General features: G+C 39.8%; 1 protein-coding gene across 1 annotated transcript; it reads right to left on the bottom strand.

Moving 5' to 3' along the window:
* Window positions 1-775: 775 nt before the first annotated feature.
* On the bottom strand, window positions 776-26,139 carry ARF4 (ADP ribosylation factor 4). Its single transcript, XM_030205369.1, has 6 exons — window positions 25,776-26,139; window positions 11,369-11,449; window positions 9,696-9,805; window positions 6,321-6,392; window positions 2,987-3,112; window positions 776-1,261 (listed from the first exon to the last, which is right to left on the bottom strand). Exons 1-6 carry the CDS (start codon window positions 25,840-25,842, stop codon window positions 1,175-1,177), a joined length of 543 nt encoding a protein of 180 aa, XP_030061229.1. The 5' UTR covers window positions 25,843-26,139; the 3' UTR covers window positions 776-1,174.
* Between the last annotated feature and the right edge of the window lie 235 nt (window positions 26,140-26,374).

Here is a 26,374-nt window from a genome sequence, read left to right as displayed (position 1 = left end):
GTGACCTGTGAAAATGGTATTCCTACCTAGCAAGGTGACAAAATGCATAGGCATAGTATTTTCCTTGTTAAATATTAATGACGGTGGCTGAACTGTCATTAATTATATTTAACATATTGCACGATGTAAGCCCAAAAAAGGAGAAGGAAATAGCTGGCTAAGCAGAAATAACTTCAGCAAATGGTCTTAGTGTTCCTGTACAACTATTTAGATCCCTCTATTAAGCTGAGGATGTCCAGCCACACACAAAGCCTTACAAATGAAGCTCAACAAAAGCATATACACCACCACTGTCACCTGTACATTTTATCATTTTATTAGGAATAAGTCCAAATGGGTTATGAAGAAACTGTTCCATTATTGAGTCTGATGAAGTTTTCAAGCTCTTGCTTCATGAAGAGATAATCAACAATAAAACATAATCAATAAAACTATGATACACTGGGTAGAAACAGTCAAAAAGCTAATATCAAAAAGCAACATGCAACAAAGTACAATATAAAGGAAGACAGTCTGCTGAATATTGAAACAAACTCAATATAAAAGGTCCCTGCAGGCCAGAAAATGTATTCTAGCCATATAATTTATCTCATTAATCAAATTGTAATGGCAAGTCAGACTAATGAAAAGAAATGCATTAAAAAAAAAAAGCAAGTTTCCTCAGTGCAGTTAATCTAAATATAGTGTTTTAAGAGCATTTTCTTGGGGATAATGGGCAGCATTTGGACACTTTTTGGGCAAGGGAGAGAAATAAATACAAAATGGAATGCTACTTTTTTTTTTAATATCAGCAGACTGTTGGAGGAATGACATAAGGTATCAGTAAACTAAAGTACCAGAAAAAGAAGGAAAATATATATATGACATTTTCTGGGCTCAATAGTGTTGCAAACATTTTTAAAAGGTGTCACAATAGCCATTATATTCAGACATTTAGCCTGAAATGGGGAGTAAAACCAGAATACGTTTATTTTTCTCTTGTTAATCTAAACATGCTGCTGTAATAGCAACATGTAACTCGGTAAACAATAATTGGCAACAAAATCAATCTTATGTGCTGCCAAAACCAGTTCCTGATACCATTTTTCATAACCAAGATGCAAAATAATTTTTGTAACAAGCCTAGACCACTTCTACCACATGTCCTTGGTTAAATAAAGTTATCCTGTTTGATTTAATGTTTTGAAAGCTCATTTGACAGCCAATCAAGTCCCTCATAGAGACCGGTTCCTTGTGTAGCGCAAGTAGCTTGAACATACCACTGTAAACAAACAAATGTATATATTAATGCTATTAAATAACAAGGTTATCACACTAGCAGCAATAGGCATGGATGACGCACATTTTAACACCCCTGAGATAGCAAGAATTCAGAGCACTGTTAGAAACTAGAACTAAGAAATTCTATCATTACTGAATATAGAATCAGATCAGCAGGCCCTTATGCTTGCCAGAAAACACTACATGGCACAAAAATGCAGGTCCAAAGATGAGTTTAAGGCACTGCCGAAAGGATGGCTTTTGGCTCTTTACAGAGGGCTGACGATCACATGGGACTCCAGCTAGCAGAAGAGATATGCTAAAGAAAAAAAAAAATCTGTTCTAGAACCAGTGAAATGCCCTATGTTATATAACCAATCACAAGACAGCAGCATAAAATCTTCTAAGCTTCAGCATCAGAACTTCCCCACTCCTGAACAGACTCCCATCAACAGATGAACCAGAGAATATTAAGGCTTTATGCTGTTATCACCTTAAATCAGCATGATCCTAAAATGACTGAGAATGTGAACACCATATACATATATCCACAAAACAGCACAGAGAGGGTTCAAAGCACAAGGAACAGTCCAGAAAACAAAGAAAGCACTAAGAGCCTCCAAAATCAGGGCAAATCTTTTAATTCCACAGCAAAATCAAAAATGGTACATCAAACTCCTACGTCGACCTGACACGGGCTGTGTTTTGGTGCACAGTGCCTGCCTCAGGGGTCGTTGGATATGTAGTTTCTAATGATAAAGAACCAGCTCGAAGGAATTTGTCCTAGCACAGATGAAACCAAATAGGGCCAGGAATCCACAGGTGGTAAAAAATTTAAAAACAAAAAACCCGAGCCTACAAAACCAGGACAAATATTTTAATTCCACAGCAAAGATCAAAAATGGTACATCAAACTCCTATGTCATTGAGCCGACATGGGCTGTGTTTCAGGAAATCTTGACTCTGCCCCAACTTGACATTTCGTCCTTTAGACTGTAAGCTCCTTCGAGCAGGGACTGTCCTTCTTTGTTAAACTGTACAGCACTGCGTAACCCTAGTAGCGCTCTAGAAATGTTAAGTAGTAGTAGTAATTCCACAGCAAAGATCAAAAATGGTACATCAAACTCCTATGTCATTCAGCCGACATGGACTGTTTCGGCACACAGCGCCTGCCTCAAGGGTCGTTGGATATGTGGTTTCTAATTATAAAGAACCAGCTGGAAAGCTTAGGTTCAATCGACAGGAATGCCTCAGCACAGCTGAAGCCAAATAGAGCCAGGAATCCACATATATACATATAGCCACTATAATGCTGGGGTACGACATCTTATTCTAAATTTCAGCAATAAAATAAGCTGTCCTCTCAAACTATGGGCTTATCAAACAACCGTGCTAGCGGTACTAGGTGCGGTAATGACAACAAAGTCCCTTTACTCTGAATGGGCTTTGTGGTTGTATTTGAGAAGTCTCATTCTACTTTTAGTATGCCTGGCCAATCTGCTTAACCCAAATCAACAATAATGAGAGAGACCTTACAAACTAACTAATTTGAGGCATAAGCTTTTCAGGACCAGAGTTCATTTTGAAGTCCACCTTTGGTCCTCAAGAGCTCATACCATAATAAATTGATGTGTTTATAAAAGGTGTCACCTGCCTATATCACAGCTACAGTATTTTCATAAGACAAGGAAATATCTGGTTAGTGAACACAAATCTGAATACTTACAGTTCTGTTACGCAGAGTCTGAAGAGTTAGTTTATCTGTCATTTCACTGATTGCCATAGCATTTGGCAAATCCTGTTTGTTTGCAAAAACCAGCAACACAGCATCTCGCAGCTCATCTTCTTGAAGCTAAACAATTTAATTAATCAAGATACCAGTTTATTCTTTCAGCAAAATAAATGTGTGTATTAGAACTTTAAACTAAAGTTCTGTTACAGGTTTCTGGCTCTTGTTTACTGCCAGTAATGCATACAACACATTGAGGCTAAGATGAACCATTGCTCAGCACTCTGGTGCTATGGGGAACAGTGCTGGACGATACCATGGAACCAGCACACAACAATAACTTCCCAATACTCAACGTTAACAGCATGCAAATTATATGTATGCTGTGCAAGGGGGAGGAGAGTGCCTGGTGCATGCACACAAGTTTTGTGGTAAGCAAAGCTCTTGTGCACATGCCTATTCAAACCCAGAAGTGCAGGCGCACATCAGCGCTGTTATTCTGCTCCTTAAAAATAAGCTTTTCAAAAACTTTCCACTTCAAAAGCTTATATTTATTTAAGTACAGAAAACAGGCGCCAATGTGTGCTTCCACTTTCGTTTTTGCATGGACTACCACACATTCGTTCCTTACTACCGGTGCTCAGAGGCTTGAATGGACTTCTTTCTTCTTTCAAATAAAATTTAAACAAAAAAAACTAGCAGATTTTAAAAGGAAAAAAATCGTGAAAAATTCTCTCTAACCTCTCAACAGGACCTTGGAGCTGGTGGCAGGTTCCAGCGTTAGGGCAGGGGTTTTTGTGTGCTGTTTCTCAGAGTATTGGGAGAGAATAGCTAATTAGTTCATTTACATCCATTTGCCTATATTTAAATGCAAATTGCGCTAATCTGACACACAGTTTCCTGGGCCAGAGGCTTCTGCACACATTAACACTGGTGCTAGGTTTGAATGTTCTCATAGCGTGTGGTCAACTAGAAAAAGATTCCACTTATATAAGCTGCCTTAAAAATCCTGTTGTAGCCACTACATGACCATAGAGAAAGAGAAAACCACACTAGTAAGAAAAGATAAGGCAGACACTCTGATTACTAATGCTGTACCCCACTGTCTAGAGAATAAAGCTAGTCCATTTCCCCAACCCTCCAACCCCTCCCTCCTTTTCCACCTTCTCTGAAACTGCACATCATCTTTCCTCGTCCAAACGTACCACCTGCCCCTCTGATCCCATTCCCACTCACCTACTTAACACTATCTCCCCCAGTCATCCCTTTTATCCGTCATATCCTCAATCTTTTGCTTTCCACTGCGATTGTTCCCGATGCCTTCAAACATGCTGTAGTCACACCGCTAGCTATCGGCCCATCTCCCTCCTCCCTTTCCTCTCCAAGATACTTGAACGTGCTGTTCACCGCCGCTGCCTCAAATTCCTTTCATCTCGAGCTATTCTTGACCCGCTCCAATCTGGCTTTCGCTCTCTTCACTCGACTGAAACGGCACTTGCCAAAGTCTCCAATGGCCTGTTACTGGCCAAATCTAAAGGTCTCTACTCTATTCTCATCCTCCTCGACCTATCTGCTGCTTTTGATACTGTTGATCACACCTTTCTCCTTGATACATTTTCCTCTCTTGGATTCCAGGGCCCTGTTCTTTCCTGGTTCTCTTCCTATCTCTCCCAGCGTACTCTTAGCGTATACTCTGGTGGTTCCTCCTCCACATCTATCCCGCTAACAGTCGGTGTACCTCAAGGATCTGTCCTAGGACCTCTCCTCTTCTCCAACTATACCTCTTCCCTTGGTGCTCTGATCTCATCCCATGGCTTTCAATACCACCTTTACGCTGATGATACCCAGATCTACCTCTCCGCACCGGATATCTCAGCTGAAATCCAGACCAAAGTATCGGCCTGCCTGTCTGACATCGCTGCCTGGATGTCTCGCCGCCACCTGAAACTAAACATGACCAAAACCGAGCTTCTCCTCCTTCCCCCTAAACCTGCCTCTCCTCTCCCCCCCGTTCTCTATTTCGGTAGATAACACTCTCATCCTCCCTGTCCCGTCTGCAAGCAACCTTGGAGTCATCTTTGACTCTGCTCTCTCCTCTGCTCATATTCAGCAGATTGCCAAAACCTGTCGTTTCTTTCTCTATAATATTAACAAAATTCGCCCTTTCCTCTCCGAGGACGCTACCAAAACCCTTACCCACACCCTTATCACCTCTCGCCTAGACTACTGCAATTTGCTTCTCGCTGGTCTCCCGCTCAGCCATCTATCTCCTCTTCAATCTGTCCAAAACTCTGTTGCATGTCTTATATTCCGCCAGAGTCGCTATACTCACGTTAGCCCTCTCCTCAAGTCGCTTCACTGGCTTCCTATCCACTTCCGCATACGGTTCAAACTTCTCCTTTTGACCTACAAGTGCATCCACTCCGCAGCTCCTCAGTACCTTTCCGCTCTCATCTCTCCCTACACTCCTCCCCGTGAACTCTGTTCGCTGGGTAAATGTCTCCTGTCGTCCCCCTTCTTCCCCACTGCTAACTCCCGGCTCCGTTCCTTCTATCTTGCTGCTCCCTATGCCTGGAATAGACACCCTGAGCCAGTACGTCAGGCTCAGTCTCTGGCTGTCTTCAAGTCTAGACTTAAAGCCCACCTCTTTGCTACTGCTTTCCACTCCTAACCATGACTCTCTTAATCAACACCCTCACTTATCACCCCTACCACTGCAATTTCCCCACCCCTAGCTGTCTGTTCGTCTGTCCAATTTAGATTGTAAGCTCTGTTGAGCAGGGACTGTCTTTTCATGTTAATTTGTACAGTGCTGCGTAAGTCTAGTAGCGCTATAGAAATGTTTAATAGTAGTAGTAGTAATACAGCTTAGTTTAATGATCTCCAGTAACAATCATCACACATTTAGTCTATGAGTTGATGGTTGCCCCCCCTTCCCCTATGAGCATCTGCATTGGACATGCCACAGATGTCTTTATGGACAGTGTTATAAACTTACATACATACTCCAAGAGCCTGGTGCAGAGCAAACATGTTACAATGTCTCCCTCTCCTCCACAAAAAAACATATATTTTTTTTTAACGTGACAACTTTAGACATTTGCCAAAAAGTTTATTGGTCCAAAAATACAAACATTAGATAAAGACCCTTCAAACGTTTTGACCCCCAATAAACTTTTGACGAGTGTTTGTCAGCAATTTTTGGACCAATAAACTCGTCTTGCTCCAGTTTGATATTGTGTGGCATCTTCCACTTCTGTCTTGTTGTTGTGCTGTTTTGTGGAAGATTAAAGAAAAAAAAAAAAAAAAAGGATCATCATCAGATATTTACCATTTTCTGTAACTCTTCTGCTGCTTCTTGGATTCTCTCTCTGTCATTGCTGTCTACCACAAATATGAGACCCTAGAAAACACAATGATGCGCATCATTATAAACCACAACTAAATATCCCCCAAAACACTGCAACACTCCAAACGTAGTACTAAAATAGCTCAGTATCAATTGCTGAGAACCACAATGCAAAACTAAAAGCAAGATAAGACCTTCCAAAAATTCTCAAAACCCTCATGAAACAAAACTCATAACACTGTTTATTTTTTTCCAATCACTGGGTAATTTTTCTCATTCAGTATGTAGTTATCACCTTAATCAGCATGGAACGAGTTTGGCACAAAACTCTTTGATAAATAAAATCAATTGGAATTGTGCAATTCATGATTACAAGATCTTGTACAAATTGAAACAGAGCGAATACTGTTCTAAACTGGTGGGCACTGATGCTTTAAATACCAAATATTTATTTAAATTAGCTAATAATTTAATGGATACCTGTCCACATTTGGGTGGTTCAGGTTGATAACCCCCCTAAAGTTGTTAAAAATTGTGCATGCCCAATTTGTGTGCAATTTAATTGAATAAGCTAATTAGTGCTAATTGATTTTTTAATTATTGGCACTGATTTAATTGCAATGTATTCGTTAAAATTTAATGGTATACAAAAAGAGGCAGAGATCTGCACACAAATAATGCAAGTAAACAAAGCAGATCAACCCAAAAATATGTACAACAAGAGAAGTGGTAAACCACTTCTCTTGTTGTACATATTTTTGGGTTGATTTGCTGCGTTTCTTTTTAACGTGTAAATTTAGGCACAGGATCCGTGCTTACATTTTACGCGAGTCAAAAAAGGGGGTGTGGAAATGGGAGGGTCATGGGTGCATCGGGGACATTCCTTTAACTTGCATGTGTAGTTAAGAGAATAAGTGCATCCGTGCAGGTATTTAAGTTGGAGCAAATGGCTGCACCTAAACTTTGGTGTTATTCCCAAGTGCTATACTATAAACTGCACCTTAGCATAGTTTAATGAATAGCACTTTTCAGGACCTTTGTTTTTTGGCACCATATATAGAATTCAAGTGGCTTTATCTCATCAATTAGTGATTACTTTCAAACCAAGAGAATGTTTATTTGTTGATAATTTAATAATCAGAATATCTACTACAACTTCGAAAATTCACCACATAATCAGGACATTATTCCTGTTGACAGGTTTTGGTTAACGTTTTCTACCTTGACATGGAATACATTTAATTTACTAAATATGTTAAATCTTATTGTCAATTGGATAGTTGTCCCTCTTGTCCTCATGAAATCAGCTTCAGTGTGCGTTTGCTATCACCTTTTCAACTGGCTATAATTTTTATTATCTCATGGTATTGTTTCCATCAGAACTAGGGGAAATTATTGTTACTCCCAATTCTAAAGAACATAAAAGAAGCACACGACTTACCATCTAATTGTAGACTAGTGGCCTCTATACCTTTCTTAACTATTAGAGGGACTAGTCACTGCTCAGTTTACCGATTATCTTGACCACTACAATATACTGCAAACAACTCAATCAGGTTTTAGCTCCTCTTATAGTACTGAAACTGTGGTAGGTTCTCTTTTGGATGAATAGCATCGAATCCTTAGTGAAGGTAAAACAGCTATTATTCTTCAATTTGATCCTCAAGTGCATTTGATCTTGTGAACATGACATCTTATTATGCATTCTTGAGGATGTAGGGATAACAGATCAGGTCTATAACTGGTTTCATTGATTTCTTACTAAGTGTTCATATAGTTAGGACATCTGGTTGTTTTTCAGAACAATGGTGTAACCCTTGCAGTGTTCCGCAGGGCTTACCTTTATCGCCCATATTGTTTAATGTATTCATGAGTTATCTGGAACTAATGTCATGAGTATATTTTTTTAAAAATATATCTTATAGTTATGCAGATGATAGCACCACGTTGATTCCTTTTACACAATCCATTCAGAGACTGTGTTAAAAAAGCCACTAATACGGTGGAAGATTGGATACTTGCACATACATTGAAACCGAACACCGAGAAAACTAAATTTTTACATCTTGATTATCATCTCAATCTTTCTTCTATTATTATCAATCAGAATTTAAGCTTGAAGCTGCTATAAGAATACTGGGAATTTATTTGGATAGTACTTTATCACGTCAACATCAAGTAAAATTTTTAATTAAGAAATCTTTTACACTACTGAGAAAACTGCATAAAATTCGTAAATTTTTTGAAGAAAAATCAGTTTTGCTTAGTGCAACCTCTACTATCAAGTCAATTAGACTACTGTAATATAATCTATTTAGGTTGTCGTACGTTTATGTTGAGAAGCTTAAGTCTATTCAAAACATGGTAATAAGACTTATTTTTTCATTAAAAAGGCATGATAGAGTTTTTCAATTTTATATTAAATTACACTGGCTCTCAATAGAGGCAAGCATTCAATTTAAATTGGCATGCTTTTTATTTAAAGTCCTACACAGAACAGCCCCCCAGAAAGTGGTCATACCAGTAATTTTTTAATCCACCTAAGTCATACAGGAAACCTAATTGTTTCCTCTTTCCAATTGCCAGAGGTTATTAGGAGATTAAAACTGTTTGAAAAACTGTTGACCTTTCAGGCAGCAAAATTTGGTAAGTAGATATCTTTTCTTTTGTTTTCCACACAGAATTGCAAAATGTTTAGACAAAATATCAAAACACTTTTTTCAATAATATGTACAGGGCAGCACAAATTGACAACATTCGATCAAGGTAGATGTTACTTTATCCTCAAATGACTTGACACATACACACACACACTATAATGCTGGATGCAACATCTTATTCCCATGTTTCAACAATTACGGGAGAGTACAGCAAAAATACATACATAAATAACATGCAAAGAAAATACACACCAATGCATATGAGAAAACAATACTTCAGCTAAGGTAACCTCAGGAAAAAGCACCTCCCCACCCCCCTCGTGGCTCTACACCTTCCCAATCTAGTCAGGTAAAAGTCAAAATTTGTTTTGTGACCATCTGAAAAAGTTTTCAAATTAGAACAGCCCAAATATGAAGACTTAAAAATTAAACCCCAAGATATACTTTAGCTCAATCTGCCACTGTCATAGTGTTTTAGGATTAAGATGTTTTTAAAGTCCTTAAAATACTTATGTAATGTGTTCCAAGAGCTGATTTGCATAACACACCAATTTAAAAATACAAGAGGAAGTCAAAGTGAACAGCCAAATAGTAAAAATCATCAATGTCCCTTAGATTAATTTCTTAGCATTATACTTCCCATTAACCTATATTTCATAATAAAACTAAAACATGCAAGTTCTCTAACAAACTTTACCTGTGTGTTCTGAAAGTAATGCCTCCAAAGTGGTCTAATTTTATCTTGGCCACCAACATCCCACACAGTGAAACAAATGTTTTTATACTCTACTGTTTCCACATTGAAACCTAAAAATAAATAAAATTTGATTATGGTAACTTAATAGTAAACAGCAGAGCAGTAGCCTAGTGGTTAGAATGCAAGACTGTGAAACCCTGATTCATCCTGCTTCTTCTACTCATGCTTCATGTGACCTTGGGACAGGTAACATTACCCTTGTACAGGCTGCAAACCTTCTTGAGAAAGGACCTACTTACTGCACTTACCTTACCTTGAACTCAGATTTGGAAAGCAAAATCTAAAATCCAGATAGTACAGAAACCTCAAATAAACCTGTAATCTTAAAGCTTATGTAATATGAAACTCATGAATCTAATACAACTAAACCACCATCTTGACAAATAAATTAGATGGTTTAGGATAGCCATGGTAAAAGCTATCTGATGCTCCAAATCCTTGAAATCCAAACATATTTCTTATATTTCATTACTTTTTCCAATTCTGAGCTCAAGGCAAACTACAATACAAGCACAGTTTGTGGGTCCCTGCCCAAGACAACTTGCAATCAAGTTTGTACTTGACGCAATGGATGGCGAGCGACTTGCCCAAGATCACAAGGAGCGTCAATAGAAGTATCTCCTTGCAAAGAAGGCTTCAATGACCTGCTCCAAGTCACATCATGTACAAAATTTACCACTGACTAGACTAACATGTACATGCTGTTAATGCACATTATTGGTAACTAGGTCATACCCATTATGCTTCTTGATACCCATCCCTTGATATCCTTCTTGATATCCATCCCTTTACATCTTTCTACGCCTACCTCCTAATGCTCATTTCCTTCTGAACCCAATTCCTCCTATGTTTAATTTACTTTCCGTTAACCCCATTAGTTTTTGCGTTTACCACAAACTGTTTATTCTTATTACGACTTTGTAATTAATTATATTGTTACAATGTAAGCCCCACTAAGCCTGCCAAGTGTGGGAAAGCGCGGGGTACAAATGTAATTAATAATAATAATACCGTATAAAATAGGACATGTGGTGAAGTCACACCTGTTAATGGAATTAGTGCATAGTAACACAGTAGCATGTATTAGGAGGGGTGGAGCGGTCGTATAATGCTCGGTGGGTGCTGCCAGTGGTGTAAAGATATGTAAAAGTCGATATAAGCAGCACGTTCCTGAAGAAGCCAAGTATGGGTGAAACAGTGGCCCTGTCAAACATAAGCTAGTTGGTGCTTTAACATGGAGTTTGATTTGCACATAGATGTTTGCACACTGAATTTTGTAGAACACTTTAAAAAGAAGACTGCACATAAAAGCAAAATAAAAAAAATAAAATAAAAAGAAAAGGAGTTTTTAATCCCTATGACAGAAAACTAATCAATGTCAAAAGTCTGTGCCAGTTGTAACCTAGGATTTTCAATCAGATAGGTTTCTGAGGGTTTTTTTTTCTCCTTTTTCAATATAAGTTTCAGAGTTTAGGAAGCTTATTATTTACTAGTGATTTCGACAAGTTCATATAGATTTACCTCATTTTTTTCACTAGTTTTACTGCACATTTGGATTAGTGTTGAAAACAATAATTGCAGGATGATTACAACATACCCATAAATATTCTTACCAATAGTAGGAATTGTCGTCACAATCTCTCCCAACTTCAGTTTATAGAGAATGGTGGTCTTGCCAGCAGCATCCAACCCAACTGTGATAAAAAGAAATGAAATCAAATATGTCAAGCAAACCATACAAAAATCCACAATGGAAAAAGTCAGCCAGCAAAATATACTTTCACTTTAACAATGCCAAGCAAAGAAGGTAGGAAAACAATCTTTTGAAAGAAAGGAGGCTCTAGAATGGCAAGTCATGGGATGAGGGTAAAAGGAAATAGACTCAAGCATAATCTAGGGCAGTATTTCTCTATATAAAAAGTGGTGAACACAAACAGGTTTCCAGCAGAGGTGGAAGTGGCCAGTTCTGTATCAGAATTCAAAAAAATATGGGACTAGCATAGGGAGTAAAAGCAAATTATAGAGATGAACAGGTGGTTTTATGGACAGATGGTATGATCTTTAAATCCAACCATCCTCAACCAAAAAAAAAAACCTCCACAAAAACAATACAGAAGAGACAAACCAACCAATAAAACCTCCACAAAAAAAAATAAAAAGCAATTATATGTAAGTTTTCATTAGTGTCTCAAAAACCACAACTTGGGAAGAGAAATAACAGAAAAATAAGGAAAATGTACCAACTCAACCCATCAGATTGAAAACCATTCATCCTTCTATCCAAAATTCTTCTCTTGTAACAAAACTCCTCAGAATGTTCTCATTTAGTAAACAAATTTCTCCCTTTAAACTTCCTTAGAATTAAAAAACCCACATCAAGGGCAATAGTCCTGGAACAAATTGAAGAAACTTAAACCAAATACTTGCATACTAAGCAAAATATCAGAAAGCATAATGCCTTTATTTTGCTGCTAATCCTTTAAGATTAGATTATGATAAAAAGGTAACAAAAATGTTGCCACCAAGATGGCCCCATTACTAGTTTCCTCAATCGAGGTCTCCAAGCAAGTTAAATCCAGAGTCTCATAATCAACCCCCACCTTTCTGTGGCCCCAGCCTTTTAAACTGATCCTACTATATAAAAATGCTCTAGAAATGGCAGGTTGCACTGAAGGGTCCAACTAGAAAAACATCTAAAATATATTTAACATCTCACTTCGTGAGATAATTAAAACATATTACATGATGGTAGTTAAAAAGCTCAGATTTTATTGCATTTAAATATATGTTTAAATATGTTTAAGTAGTAAAGCACTGCAAAACGGAATCTTCCATACAAAAATAATTAAAAATGAGGACTGCCACACCGGATCAAACACAGCCTATCAAGTCCAATACCCTGTTTTCAACAGTGGCCAAGCCATATCATAAGTACAGAAAAGGATCCTAAGTAGCAGCCACATTCCAAGCCACTTACTGCCAAGAATACCCCTTTATGGGCCTTTCCTCCTAAACTTTTTTAAACCCAGCTACACTGGGTATGATATGAGCAGTGGACCCTTAAGTCAGTTGACTTTCAAAGTGTACAGAGACTTGAAGTCCCATGAAGTAATTTAGGTAGTACATTTAAAACAAATTACTTCATGGGACTTCAAGTCTCTGTACACTTTGAAAGTCAACTGACTTGAGGTTCCACTGCTCATATCATACCTTACACCTCAGTCATTTTCTCAAGTCTTCCGATAAAGAAAATGTTTGCGGATGAGGAAACAAATGTCCATAACAAAACTGAAGTTCATTTGCTAATCTATAATCAAGTTACACATTAACCTAAATACAAGGGATGTGTACCTTGCATGCATGCATTTACGGATATAATTTTCACAAGGGTCTTGCATTATCACTTCAGTGCACCAAGTATTTTCTGTGATGTTTCATTATCATGCCATATTCCTAATAAATTAGTCAGATCAGAGTCCATATGCTCCATTTTGCATGAGTTGGCCTTCTCAGACTACACGTTAACACAAGATTAGAATTTGTATCTGTTCCAGTGAAGATGGAAAGCATTTTTTCTAAATATATTTATTAACAAACTTCAACAAGTATACACTTGCACAAGAAACATTTACAGGTCAAAGGGCATTCATGAAATTTAAAAGGAAAGGGATACAAAATGAGGAATCCAACTTTAACCCTAGACCTATAACATTAGACCACAATCAAACTGGGAGGGGGGGGGAGGGGGGAAGAGAGGAAATTATTGGAGATTTATATAAAGGAAAACAAATGTTTAACCACAAGGCTTTACTGATAATCTTCCCTGAATCAGACAGACATTCTCTATGCAGTTCATTACGGTAGCTGGTGAAACATAATTTTCTCAAATCTATAAAGGAACATAACTGTTCTAGATCAAAAACCTATATTTTCCTTTGAGACGTTCAGTCATAATTCCAGATGGTAGATTTGCCCCATTGGCTCCTCAGCCAAACATAGACCAAATGTCTGAACCTGACTATGAAAACAGGATCAGCATACTCTTCCTAGCTTTTTGCTCATTCTGCTATTACTATTCAATCAACCCTGAAAATATTACAGGTTAATCAGGTCTCAAACACAGTATATTGCAACACCCAGGAAATGAGTATTTGCAACCCCCATTACTCAACAGCTCAGTCACTAAAATCCAATCTGGTTCCTTAAATATCTGCAGCTATATTTCAGAACACCATTGTTATCTCATCTTAAAAAAAAAAAATTAGTTCCTTTAAAACCAAACTATAAACATTCTGCATGATTTTGACAGCAATAGACAGGTACCCTTTCTCATAAGTACGTAAGTACATAAGTAGTGCCATACTGGGAAAGACCAAAGGTCCATCTAGCCCAGCATCCTGTCACCGACAGTGGCCAATCCAGGTCAAGGGCACCTGGCACGCTCCCCAAACGTAAAAACATTCCAGACAAGTTATACCTAAAAATGCGGAATTTTTCCAAGTCCATTTAATAGCGGTCTATGGACTTGTCCTTTAGGAATCTATCTAACCCCTTTTTAAACTCCGTCAAGCTAACCGCCCGTACCACGTTCTCCGGCAACGAATTCCAGAGTCTAATTACACGTTGGGTGAAGAAAAATTTTCTCCGATTCGTTTTAAATTTACCACACTGTAGTTTCAACTCATGCCCTCTAGTCCTATTATTTTTGGATAGCGTGAACAGTCGCTTCACATCCACCCGATCCATTCCACTCATTATTTTATACACTTCTATCATATCTCCCCTCAGCCGTCTCTTCTCCTAAACTATTCCAAAGGAAGCCGTGGGACTTTTCCTGCAATGGGCTTTGTAGACAATCTCAGCTAAGAGAATGCTCTGAACTAGAAGCCTCTGCCAAAATGATAAAATTAGACATTATACAGTACTAGTAAAAAAGGCCCGTTTCTTAACGCAATTAACGGGCGCTAGCAATGTAATGAGTTCCTACCATTAATGTTTCCACAGTTGTATTCTGAATATAATTGTTGTTTACATGTGTAAGATTTCTTTATATAAGATATTTTTTGTGTAAACTGTGTTACAACGTGGTAAAAGCTTTCCTTGTTCAGGCCCAGCAATCAGTTTAACAATCACATCAGAAGAGCTCCTTACTCGTGAGAATGCAACATACAGTTGCCCATGTGAGAGACTGAGAGTGACAGTGTGTTTTACAGACAGTGTAAGAGAGAGATACACAGAGTGATTGAGTGTGTGTGATGTCTGTGTGTGTCTGTATGTGTTTGAGTGACAAAGTGATTAAATGTTTGTCTTCCCTTCCGTTCTGTGCACTTGCCTCCACTGATGTTCGTACCTCCCTGTATATGATTGTTTGTTAGAGATTCCAAGTTCCGTTCTGTCTGATTGGTTCTTTGTTGACAGTGAGAGCCAATAAAACGCTGAACTACAGACTTACGAACCCTACACTGCCACAGTGCCACGGAGTCAGCTTCAGAATGTTGGAGGTGCTTTTTATTATATAGGATATGTTTCAATAATCCACATGTCACTGCCCCCACATACAATCGCATCAGAATAGGGTAAGCCAGCCTGGCCCTTTCAACTTTTCTTCCAGCCAAGGGTAACACTTACCACCCCAACTTCCAAAGTGGGCTGGCTAGCCCAGAAGGAAGGACTACTGCGTAATCACTGTACAGGAATGGGGACTCTGAGCATGTGCAGTGCTACCATTTGTCGTGGTTCTGTCTTATAGTCATGTTTCCTGTTCAAATCAGAAGCATGACATGAATAGAGAAAGTTGTCACTGGAACTAGGAATGCTCTGAGTCCCCATGTCATACTTTGTGAAAACTGTGCAGTGTTTTTTTTTTTTTTGGGGGGGGGGGGGGGCAAGGAGGAAGGTCTTAAGGAGAAGAGTTAAAAATAGAGGGGCAAGTAAGAAAAAAAGGACATAAAAATAGTTCTATCCCCTTTATTATTTTGCTCGCTGCTCTTTGAACTTTTTCTAATTCCACTACATCTTTCAGATACAGCAACCAGAACTGAACGCAATACTGAAGGTGAGATTGCACCATGGAGGAATACAGGCATAGTATTCTTGGTCTTATTTACCATCCCTTTCTTAATAATTCTTAGCATCCTGTTTACTTTTTTGGCCACCACAGCACACACGGCAGAAGATTTCAGCCTACTGTCTACAATTTTATTTGTTACATTTGTATCCCACATTTTCCCACCTATTTGCAGGCTCAATGTGGCTTACATCGTACTGTAAGGCGTTTGCTAAGACCAGTATAGAAACAATTACAAGGTGAAAATGTGGTCGAATAAAGGTGCATTTGTTTCAGGCACAGTGGGGGTCGAAGAGAGGGAAGGTTATATAGTGTCCAGTACAATTAACATAGTAACATAGTAGATGACGGCAGAAAAAGACCTGCACGGTCCATCCAATCTGCCCAACAAGATAACTCATATGTGCTACTTTTTGTGTATACCCTACTTTGATTTGTACCTGTGTTCTTCAGGGCACAGACCGTATAAGTCTGCCCAGCACTATCCCCGCCTCCCAACCACCAGCCCCGCCTCCTAACCACCAGCTCTGGCACAGACCGTATAAGTCTGCCCAGCACTATCCCCGCCTCCCAACCACCAGCCCCGCCTCCCACCACTGGCTCTGGCACATGACCAATAGAGCCTTCCTTGTGTACATATTGACTGAGCAGAGGTCTAGGTTTCATTGAGTTGATGCAACTTTCCAATGTGCATTCGCTGCAGCAGACCAGCTTTGTCATTTTACAAAAGGGTCTCATACAGTTTAATAGGTTTCTATACATTGGATGAAACTTTCTTCCTTTTCTTCACAGCACCAGCTGTTGGACTTGCTGTTTTGCAGAGTGTAGGCATCTATGTTGGGTCAGTAGGGTAAGCCCTTTTGAACAGGTAGTTTTTTTGTGATTTCCTGAAGTTTAGATGGTCGTAGATTGTTTTCACTGCTTTTGGCAGTGCGTGCCATAGTTGTGTACTTATATAAAAGAAGCTGGATGCATAGGTTGATTTGTATTTGAGTCCTTTGCAGTTTGGGTAGTGGAGGTTTAAGTATGTTCGTGATGATCCGGTTCTATTTCTGTCTGGTAGATCTATGAGGTCTATCATGTAGCCTGGGACTACGCCGTAGATAATTTTGTGGATCAGGGTGCAGATTTTGAAGGTAATACCTAGATCTCTTTCTTGGGTACTGACTTCCCAAGGTGGACCTTAGCATCAGGGAACTGATTCCGATTATTCTTCCCAATGTACATCAGTTTGCATTTGTCCATATTAAATTTCTCCTGCCATTTGGATGCCCAGTCTTCCAATTTTCTATGGTCTTCCTGCAATTTTTCACAGTTCACATGTGCTTAAACAACTTTCAGTAGTTTTGAGTCATCTGCAAATTTAATCACCTCACTTCTCATTCCAATTTCCGGATCATTAATAAATACATTAAACAGCACCAGTCCTAGTACAGATCCCTACAGCACACCATCATTTACCCTCCTCCATTGAGAAAAATGGCCATTTAATCCCACCCCCTGTTTTCTGTTTAGCAACCAATTCCTAATCCACAACAGAACATAGCCTCCTATCCTATGACTAATTTTCTGAGTAGTTTCTCATGAGGAACTTTGTCAAAAGCTTTCTGAAAATCTAGAACACTGCAATCAACTGGCTCACCTTTATCCACATGTTTATTCACACCTTCAAAGAAATTAAGCAAAATTAGTGAGGCAAGGCTTCCCTTACATTTATTACACACCTTTATGGAAAGATTAGCCTAGCAGATGAGAAGCGAGAAGAGAGACTGAGGACTGAAGATAAGAGGGGTGAAATCTTGATATGGGTGGATACAGAAGCAAAGAAGAGAAATTGAGACAAAAGCTAAAAGGGAATATCAATGGCAGTGGCAAAAATGGAAGTGAAGGAGCAGAACAGTGGTCAGGGCACTGGAGTGACAACCAGAGAAGCCCTGTTCAAATACCACTGCTTCTCCTTGTGAGTTTGGGCAAGTCATTTAACCCTCCATGGATGGATTAGATTAGATTGTAAGCTCTTTGAGCAGGGACTGTCTTTCTTCTATGTTTGTGCAGCGCTGCGTACGCTTGCAGCACTATAAAAATGCTAAATAGTAGTAGTAGTAATGGAGACAGGGAAATAATTGCTAAACTCAAGTTAAAAACAGAAACTAGAAGAGACTTTGGAAAAGGACATAAAAAACCAACAGAAAAGTACAACAACAAAAAAAAAAACAATAAAAAAAAGAGACTAAATTATAGAAATAAAATGCCCAGAAAGAGGATAACACATTTAATTTTCAATTTTAGTTACTGGAATATATCTTTTTGTGTTGATCAGGGTAGGGAAAATACTGTTCAGTTCTCCTTTCTCTGGGTTTGCATTCCATGTGAATCTAGCTTCCTAGGAATTAGTTTGCACGATTCACTTTTCACTTTCTACTTTGTGGCACTCATTCTGTATTAGGGTAAGGGTTGGTGTGTACGTGAAAGAGGGATTCTGCTAATGTGTAGTTTCTGTATAGGAATGCTCACCCTGCTCATTCTTAAAGCCTTTTTTTTTCCCTTTCTGAAAGCATGTTAATTTCTATTGTAGACCGCTTTGAATCCACCTTTGGCACAAGGCGGTATATCAAGCCTTTGTAAAAATAAATAAATAAATGTACAGCGGTCCAGCTTATTCTGTTTTCCAGTCATATGTGTACTAATGTTTGAAGGTGGGGTCTAACAAATTCCAAGCACTAGGTCACCATGGCACCTAAAAAAAGTCAACCTTGGTGCCTGAACTCCTTGCCAAAGAAGGAAATGCTGCATCTAACTGGCATCTGCCACAGCTCTCATTAGGTTTAAGCCGTTCAGCATGTCCAGTGCAAGTCTCATGAGACTTGCAGAGTTTGTGCACCACACAGCTTAAATGTACCCAGAGCCGCAGCTTATGCAAGCTAGATGGAGTGCTTTTCTTCAGCAGGGGGCAAAAAGGCAGGATGGAAAGGTACAGACTGTCGCTGGGCTGAGGGGGTATGGGGTGAAAGATTATGGGTAAGAGGTTGGAACTGTTGGAGAAACAGATAGTGATGTAGAACAGTGATACATGACACAAAAAAGCATTAGTTGCAGAGGTTAGCAGCATGCTAACAGAATAATGGCTGATAGGTAGAGAGACCCCACTAGCTGCTGTTGGAACTGTGCAGTGGCACATTTAAGCTTCTTTTCCCATAGATATAGAGTGAGAAACACTCCTAGTTGCTCAGGCTTCAAGCTGCAGTACATCTTGGAGGGAAGGAGTTGTGACAGAGTTACATCTTAGCAGCTGACTCCTAAAGTTTGCTGCTGCCTCCTAAATTCAAGAAAATTTGTCAAAGCCTATTCAAGAGCCTAGTATACTATTTGCAGTGTTGCCTTTTCACATATGTCTGTGGTTATTAAATTTGTTCTATACCAATTTTCAACAAAATTATCAGAGCAGTTTACACTAGGGTTGTACCGAATATTTACATTTGATTCAGCCCTAAATAAATTTACATTTGGCCAAACTGTCATTTAAATATAAATAATTTGGGGCTCTTCTGTACTAAACCCTACTGAAATAAACATGATCTCCGATTTCACATTGCTTCTTTTATATGTCAAAAATGCAATGCCTCTTATTCGGTATTCGTAGTCAGCCGAATAAGTAAAATATGCTATTCGGTACAGCTCTAGTTTGCACTATACCACAATTTAGGAAGTTAATCATTGCAAAAGAGGCAACAGAAGGAAAAACTGGAACAGAAAATAAAACTTAAAGGGGCATTACAACATGATTAGACAAGAGCCAACAGAAGAAACTGAAGAGATAAAAGGAAAGGGGGGGGGGATGAGGAGGTTAATCTATCAAACAACAACAGGGTTTAGTTCCCTTTATCAAGTCCGTAAGCCATAACAGAAAAAAGGTCTTAAGGCCCGATTTCAACTTAGAATATGAGTTCTCCAACTGAAGGTTATTGGGGATGCTATTCCAGAACAGTGATGCTAAAATGAAAAAACGCTGTAGATCATGTATCCTTCAAATATGCAGAGACAGGAGGGGGAAACTGGCAATCGACAACAACCTATCATGTTGTGAACACAGTGTATGGCAGAGTATCAATGGTAGTAGATAACCTGCTGCCAAAACCATGTGAACTAAAAATAATTTAGATTTGAATCTCTAGGCAACAATGCCAATGGCCTTTAATAAGGCATCATATGACCACAGTATTTAGCCAAGAAATCAACTGCAGTGCTCTGGACAACCTGAAATCTTGAGAGAAATGGGACACGCCATTATTAGGTGAATTACAGTCTAATCATGAGATAAGTGGGTGAATTAGAATATGCAGGGATTTAATATTCAAATAGGGCCAGATGGATCTAATTCTCTGTAGGTTAAAAAACAACAAAACAAGCCTTCACAACAGAGGAGCTCCGTGAAGTAGGGCCCACCACCACTTGGGGTAACTGATGACAAACCCCAGTAGCTCTAACACCTGAATAGTAATCCCCATTGACTCCTTGGCTCCTTCCCAAGATGTGCTCTTGAGCAGCCAATCGCCCAGGTAGAGAAACATATACACCCCAGTTTGCATAGATACACTGCAACTACTGCCAGACACTTGGTGAAAACTCTGGGTGCAGATGCCAGGCCAAATGGCTGAACAGGATACTAGAAGTGGCATTTTCCCATTCGAAATCTGAGATACTTCCTATGACTTGGAAGTATCGAAAAGTGGGTATAGGCATCCTTTAAGTCCAGAGAGCATAGCCAGTCATTTTCCTGAGTGAGAGAAAGAAGGCTGCCCAGGGAAAACATCCTGAACTTTTGACTAGAAATCTGTTCAGGTCCCTTAGTGTCTAGGATGGGCTGATATCCCCCCTTTTTTTTGGTCACAAGGAAGTAACTGGGATAGAATCCCTTCCCCTGATGGTGCGAGTTCGACCACTTGGGCCTGTAGAAGAGCGGAGAATTCCTCTGCAAGTACCTGCTTGTGTTGACGCTCTCAGTAGGCAATTTGGAGGTCTCCGATGCCAACATAGTGCGTACCTGAGACGGACTATTTGAAGAACCCACTGGTCGGAGGTTACAAGAGGCCAAATGTGTTGTTAAAAAAATGAGCCTCTCTCCGACCAGAAGATTGTCCGAGAAAGATACTTTTTGAACAGCTATACTCCTCTGAAGCAAATCAAAAGCCAGTGCCCTGCTTTGACTGGGGAGCCAGCTGTGACTTCTGAGGATGGGGCTGGTGAGGCCTGGGATGCTGGGCATGAGTTGCCTGAGTGGATCAAGCAGGAGGCAGGTACCTACGCATTTGAGAGCAGCTATGCTCCTCTGGAGCCAATCAAAAGCCATGCCCTTCTTTGACTGGGGAGCTGGCTGGGACTTCTGAGGACGGGGCTGGCAAGGCCTGGGACACTGGGCCCGAGTGGATCGAGCGGGAGGCAGGTTACCTACGCCTTTGAGAGTAGTAGGTACGCAGCCTAGACCCAGTCAAAAATCTTCTTGCTGAAGAACATGCAGATGGAGTATGCCGAGAGAGTGTAGATAATATCCATATGCTTTTTTACGAGGTCAGCAACCTCCTCCACTTTCTCCCTACATATGAAGTCCCCTCGGAATGGCACAGCACGTCCGACCACCTCTCTTGAACCGCTGGTTCCAGGTCAGAGACACGCATCCATAAGAGCCTGCGCATCCCCACACCCATTCCAGAGAGTCTGGACATAACATCAGCAGTATCATAGGCGCCCCTGGTCAGATAATTCCTACACTCCATCTCCTTGTTGGCCAGCTGGCAAAGCTCTGCGGCCTGCTGCAAATGGAAAGAGTCTACCAGAATCAGAGTACTATTTACCACAGATTCCAAGTTAAAGGCTCGTGTAGAGCTGGTAGGACTGGATGCGGGTAATGAGTATCGAGGTCTGAAAAATCTCTCCCCCAAACTTTTAGCCTCCCACCCCAGAGGCGCCGAGGCATGAGACCGAGAACTCTTGGTCCGTTCGAAAACGGATTTGACCACCATGAAGTTGTGGGGCAACTGTCTTCTCGAATCAGGGAACATTCTGGATATAATCCTGCGTATCCACCTTAAGCATGACCTGCACTGTGAGGGGAGACTTCCAGTTCTTCAACAGTGCATCCTTAAGGATATGGTGTAATGGTTCAGTGATCCCTTCCTTAGGAGGAAACTTATAGTCCAGAATAGACATCGCTGCTCTCGGGTCCTCTTCAGTCTCCAACAAATGGGACGGCCACTGCCATCGCTCTCAAAAAAAAAAAAAAAAAAAAAACTGGTGAAAGAGAGCACCTCTGGTAGAGATTTCCATCTCTCTTGAGGAGAGGGAATAGATGGAATTCCATACGACTCCTCCTCCTCCAGTGACCACCATAGCAAACAGGATGAAGCCACCAGATGTCAGGTACTCACACATAACAGCACAGGTTCAGAAAATCATAAGAAAAAAACTGGCACATCTTTGAAGGCCATGAATACTTCAGAAAAAGAAACAAACTCGTAGTAGCCTACTCTAAAGGTAGAAATCTAAGAGAGATGATCCTTCAGCTTTATCAAATGCAGTCTCAGATCCCCTTGCCAATTTACACTTAGGCCACAGACGTGGAAGATGCAGTGTGTCCACATGCACTTGAGGTCTCTACCTTCACTCATCTTCAATCAGGCATATTTTACACTCAAACACTCTTCTGTGTACATATGACCTGTATGTAGAGAAAACTAAAAGAGCTATCAAAATATGCATAATAGAACACAGGAGCTGTATAAGCTGTAAAATCACCACTGCACCACTAGCAGAACTTTGGTATGCACAGAATCACACAATCCAAGACACGAGTTTTTTTTTTTTTTTGTGTGTTCAAGGTTCTTCGTGCATCCTAGAAAGGCAGCAACAATGATAAGTGCCTCCTGCAAGAAGAAAAAAAAAGAACCTTTTTTTTTTTCACGAGACACTAGCACTGAAGGCCTTAACTCAAAAATTGATTACAGACCCTTTCTTTAATCTGCCTAATTCTGTGCATACCCCACGGTTTTATTATTTTTAATTTTATTTTCTTTATTATAGACATCTTTTTATACATATTCCTTTACACAAATTTTTATATACCCCTCTTATAACTGTTTTCATTTTAACCCATTTTAGATAGAAAAAAAATAGAACACCATCTATTCTTAAACCAGGTATGTTTTTAAACCAGTTATGCCAAGCAGCAAGAGAAGCATTGCTGTCCCGATTGCCAACATCTCATTTTTATTCATTACCTCATACATTATTAATTTTAGGCTTATTTATGTGTGATGTCATCTATTTCTTTTTTGTTTGCCCTTCATTGTGGCTCTGCATTGAGAGCTGTTTCATGAGACTATACATAAGTTTACTTTAATTTTTTTTTGCTATGATTTTATACTTGCAACTTCCCAGTACTTGTCTTTGCTTCTTTTTAATCTTTCGGTAATTCTTGTCCTGTTTTTTTGGCACTTTTTATTTTTTTGACTGCCTGCTAAACACATTACTTTGTCTCTTAGACCGGCTTCTCATTTCACCTGTTTATTTAAACCAGTTTTTAATAACCGGTTATCTTAACTGGTTTACCGCCATTGTTTTAGATGGTTTTCACTTTATTACTAGCGTTTTTAGCAGGGTATTATTGTTTTGCACTTCGTTTTAACCTTTTTTTGAACCATATCCCTACTTTTGTTCCACAGTATATCCAGCAGATCAAAAAAGAGGCACTGAGTGTCTTGCTGCAATAGAGCAAAGCAACACCAAAGCAGACACGAAGTCCAAAAAGTCTTTATTCAAACAATCCTGACGTGGCCACATTTCACCAAATAGGCTGCATCAGGGGTAAACAAACAACTAACCAGGGACACACAAGACTTAGCCCTGGCAGTAAAACTGAGCATCCAAGATGACTTCAGCAGTTTCTTAGTCACAGATGGAAAAGCAACAGCTTCATACATCTGTGAATATCCCTACTTCTGTTCCACAGTATATCCAGTGCAGTCTGTTACCTTGAAGAGTTTATTCATAGCATCAGATGAACAGAGATAGGAGCCTCCCTTTTTAGGATATCCTTTTACTAGCGTATAAACCTATATGTTTTTTTTTTTTGATCACATCCCCTTTATAAGTGAAAGTTTTCAACAACATCCCCTTTTTAATCCAATCTCGAGATACATAGATTTCACAGACGACACAGTTGTGATTAATAAATACTTTTATCCCTTTGGTCTGGTTTTGGGATACTAATCATCTCTTTAGTGTTTTGTTTATACAAGTGACTGTTTTACAATTTTATCATATCCTATATTTGCCTATTACTGTCCACTATTTTGCTCTTCTATATACCTGCGTTTGGGCAGAGGTGCGGTAAAAAGCTTCCTTCTGTAACACTAAATGTCTATTTTCTAATATATTTCCACTATTCATGATGTATTGTAAGCCACATTGAGCCTGCAAAGAGGTGGGAAAATGTGGGATACAAATGCAACAAATAAATATTGACATTTATCAAGTTTTTTGTTTTTAATGCATTATGTTTTTAATGTGTGTGTGTATGTGTATACACATTGTGTTATTTTTTACATAGTGATTCACTCTTTGTACAGTGTTTCTTGTGACCCAAGGCAAGCAGCTGCGGCTGCTGAAAAACAGACCCGCCAGGTCATCAAATCATATCAACACTAAATACATTTCAAAGAGTAGTTGAGCAGTAAACAAAAGTCCAAAAGATACAAAGCTTAAAAATTATTTACTACAAAAATGTAACTTTTCCATGATATGTTCTAATCAAAAACTGTTTTAGACATATATATATATAAATGCAATAAATAAAATAAAATTATATATATATATATATACATACACATATACACACACACACACATATAACACGGAAGAGAATCTTTGGAGCACGTCTCTTATGGTTGCTACTGATAAACACACTTCCTGAACAAGTTTCTAAGAAATTGTGCAACAGCCATAAAATGAGAAAACTCCTAAAGGTCTAATAGTTAGGTGGAATAAAGCTCTGAAGTAGGTTAGGTCCTTGATTACAAGACCCTGGTAGTTCAGTTCGCAAGCTGCTACATTCTCGACATACCACAAGTTTAAGGGTAATGAAATGGGCAAGCTGCAATCCATCTGTATGTAAAACATAACTACTAAAATCAAGATTCTAGCAAACCAAACAATTATTTATACCAAAATGTCCTCAAGCAACATGTACTAGCAATTTGGAGGTACACTGGGTAGCCTTCATCTAATGGTTACAGTTTAAAAACAATTATTTCGGTACATGTAGCCAGATTTTAATTTTTCTTACTAGCTCCTACATTCCCATGGACTGGTACATAGGCCAAGTGCCACAGTATGGCAAACAGAAGCCTTGACAGCACTGGACTGGAAATAAAACAAACTGGGCCACCAAGGAAAAAGGCCAAAACCAGGAAATCCAACCAAGGAAGAATGATTTTATTATCATGTTATTATTTGGGAAATAAAGGTTAAACAAACCAGCTGTAAACAACCACGATTTTCTACTATTTATCAAACGCATTTCCTATGCCAAACCTCTATCCTGGTAAGGCCTTTAATGGAAAGAAAAACGGTGGCTTGCCCTATGATCGTGGTACGGCCGTCATCGGGATAGGAGCAGGGGGGCACGCTGCATTTATGTTACTCGCTAGCAAGAGCTCCCTCTGCCGCTATAGAAAGCAAAACGAGTGCACCCCCACCCACCCACTACAGCCCTTGCCACAAAGAGCACGGGAATGCTAGGTGCCGCCCGGGGTCTACAATCGATACAGCTAGGGGCGGAGTAGGCACTTTACACCGGGCTGCTACTGCCGAGCACAAGGAGGAGGGAGGTATCGAGAAAAGAGAAAGCCTGCCGGTCTACCAGAGTCTTCCCATTCTCCCTATCGTTCCCCTCCACTTACCCATTAGAATCCGCATCTGCTTCTTGCCGAAGAGCCTGGAGAATATAGACGAGATAGTAAGGCCCATGGCGGAACCAGAACGGGGGATGGGATATATTACAAAAAGAAAAAAAAAGAGGGGAAGGGGACAAAGTCGTTCCTTCCAGTAGCTGTCTGTGCGCCGGCTGCGAAGTGGGAAAGCCGCAGAACTATGGGAGCTAAAGCTAGTAACGAGGACCCCGCGCACTACCAGCGTGTGGGCAGAGGTGCGATAAAAAGCTTCTGTTCTGAGCTGCTGCTACTACTAGGAAAAGCCGTCTCGGTGCTTCAAGCCGTCTCTCTGCCACGTCACGCTCAGCCCCGGCCGCAGCTCCAACGCGATCGAAATGACGTCAGCAGCGCCACATCGCGAGCCACGCCGGAAACAGCCTGCGGAGGAGGAGGACAAGAGGCTGACGTGTAGCCGTCGGGTCGGAGTTCACGCAACGGCTGCAGGGTGCCGACGGGTTTAAACCTCCTCCCTCCCTTGGTCTGACTGACGCAAGCAAGGATTGGAGGTTATACTAAACAGGTATTATAAGCGGCCCATACCTTGAAGGTTAATAAAACGGTATAAGGTG

Source organism: Microcaecilia unicolor, chromosome 6 (assembly GCF_901765095.1).
Source record: "Microcaecilia unicolor chromosome 6, aMicUni1.1, whole genome shotgun sequence".
Classification (NCBI taxonomy): Eukaryota; Metazoa; Chordata; class Amphibia; order Gymnophiona; family Siphonopidae; genus Microcaecilia; species Microcaecilia unicolor.
Note: the sequence above shows the minus strand (reverse complement) of the source record. Positions and strands in the feature narration are given on the sequence as shown.

Excerpts from the sequence above, each read along its gene's own strand:
- ARF4 (XM_030205369.1), bottom strand. The coding sequence starts at position 25,842 with ATGGGCCTTACTATCTCGTCTATATTCTCCAGGCTCTTCGGCAAGAAG. Across the intron at positions 9,806-11,368 it reads GACGACAATTCCTACTATTG|GTTTCAATGTGGAAACAGTA; the intron begins GTAAGAATATTT and ends ATTTATTTTTAG. Across the intron at positions 6,393-9,695 it reads ATTACTTTCAGAACACACAG|GGTCTCATATTTGTGGTAGA; the intron begins GTAAAGTTTGTT and ends TGTGTTTTCTAG.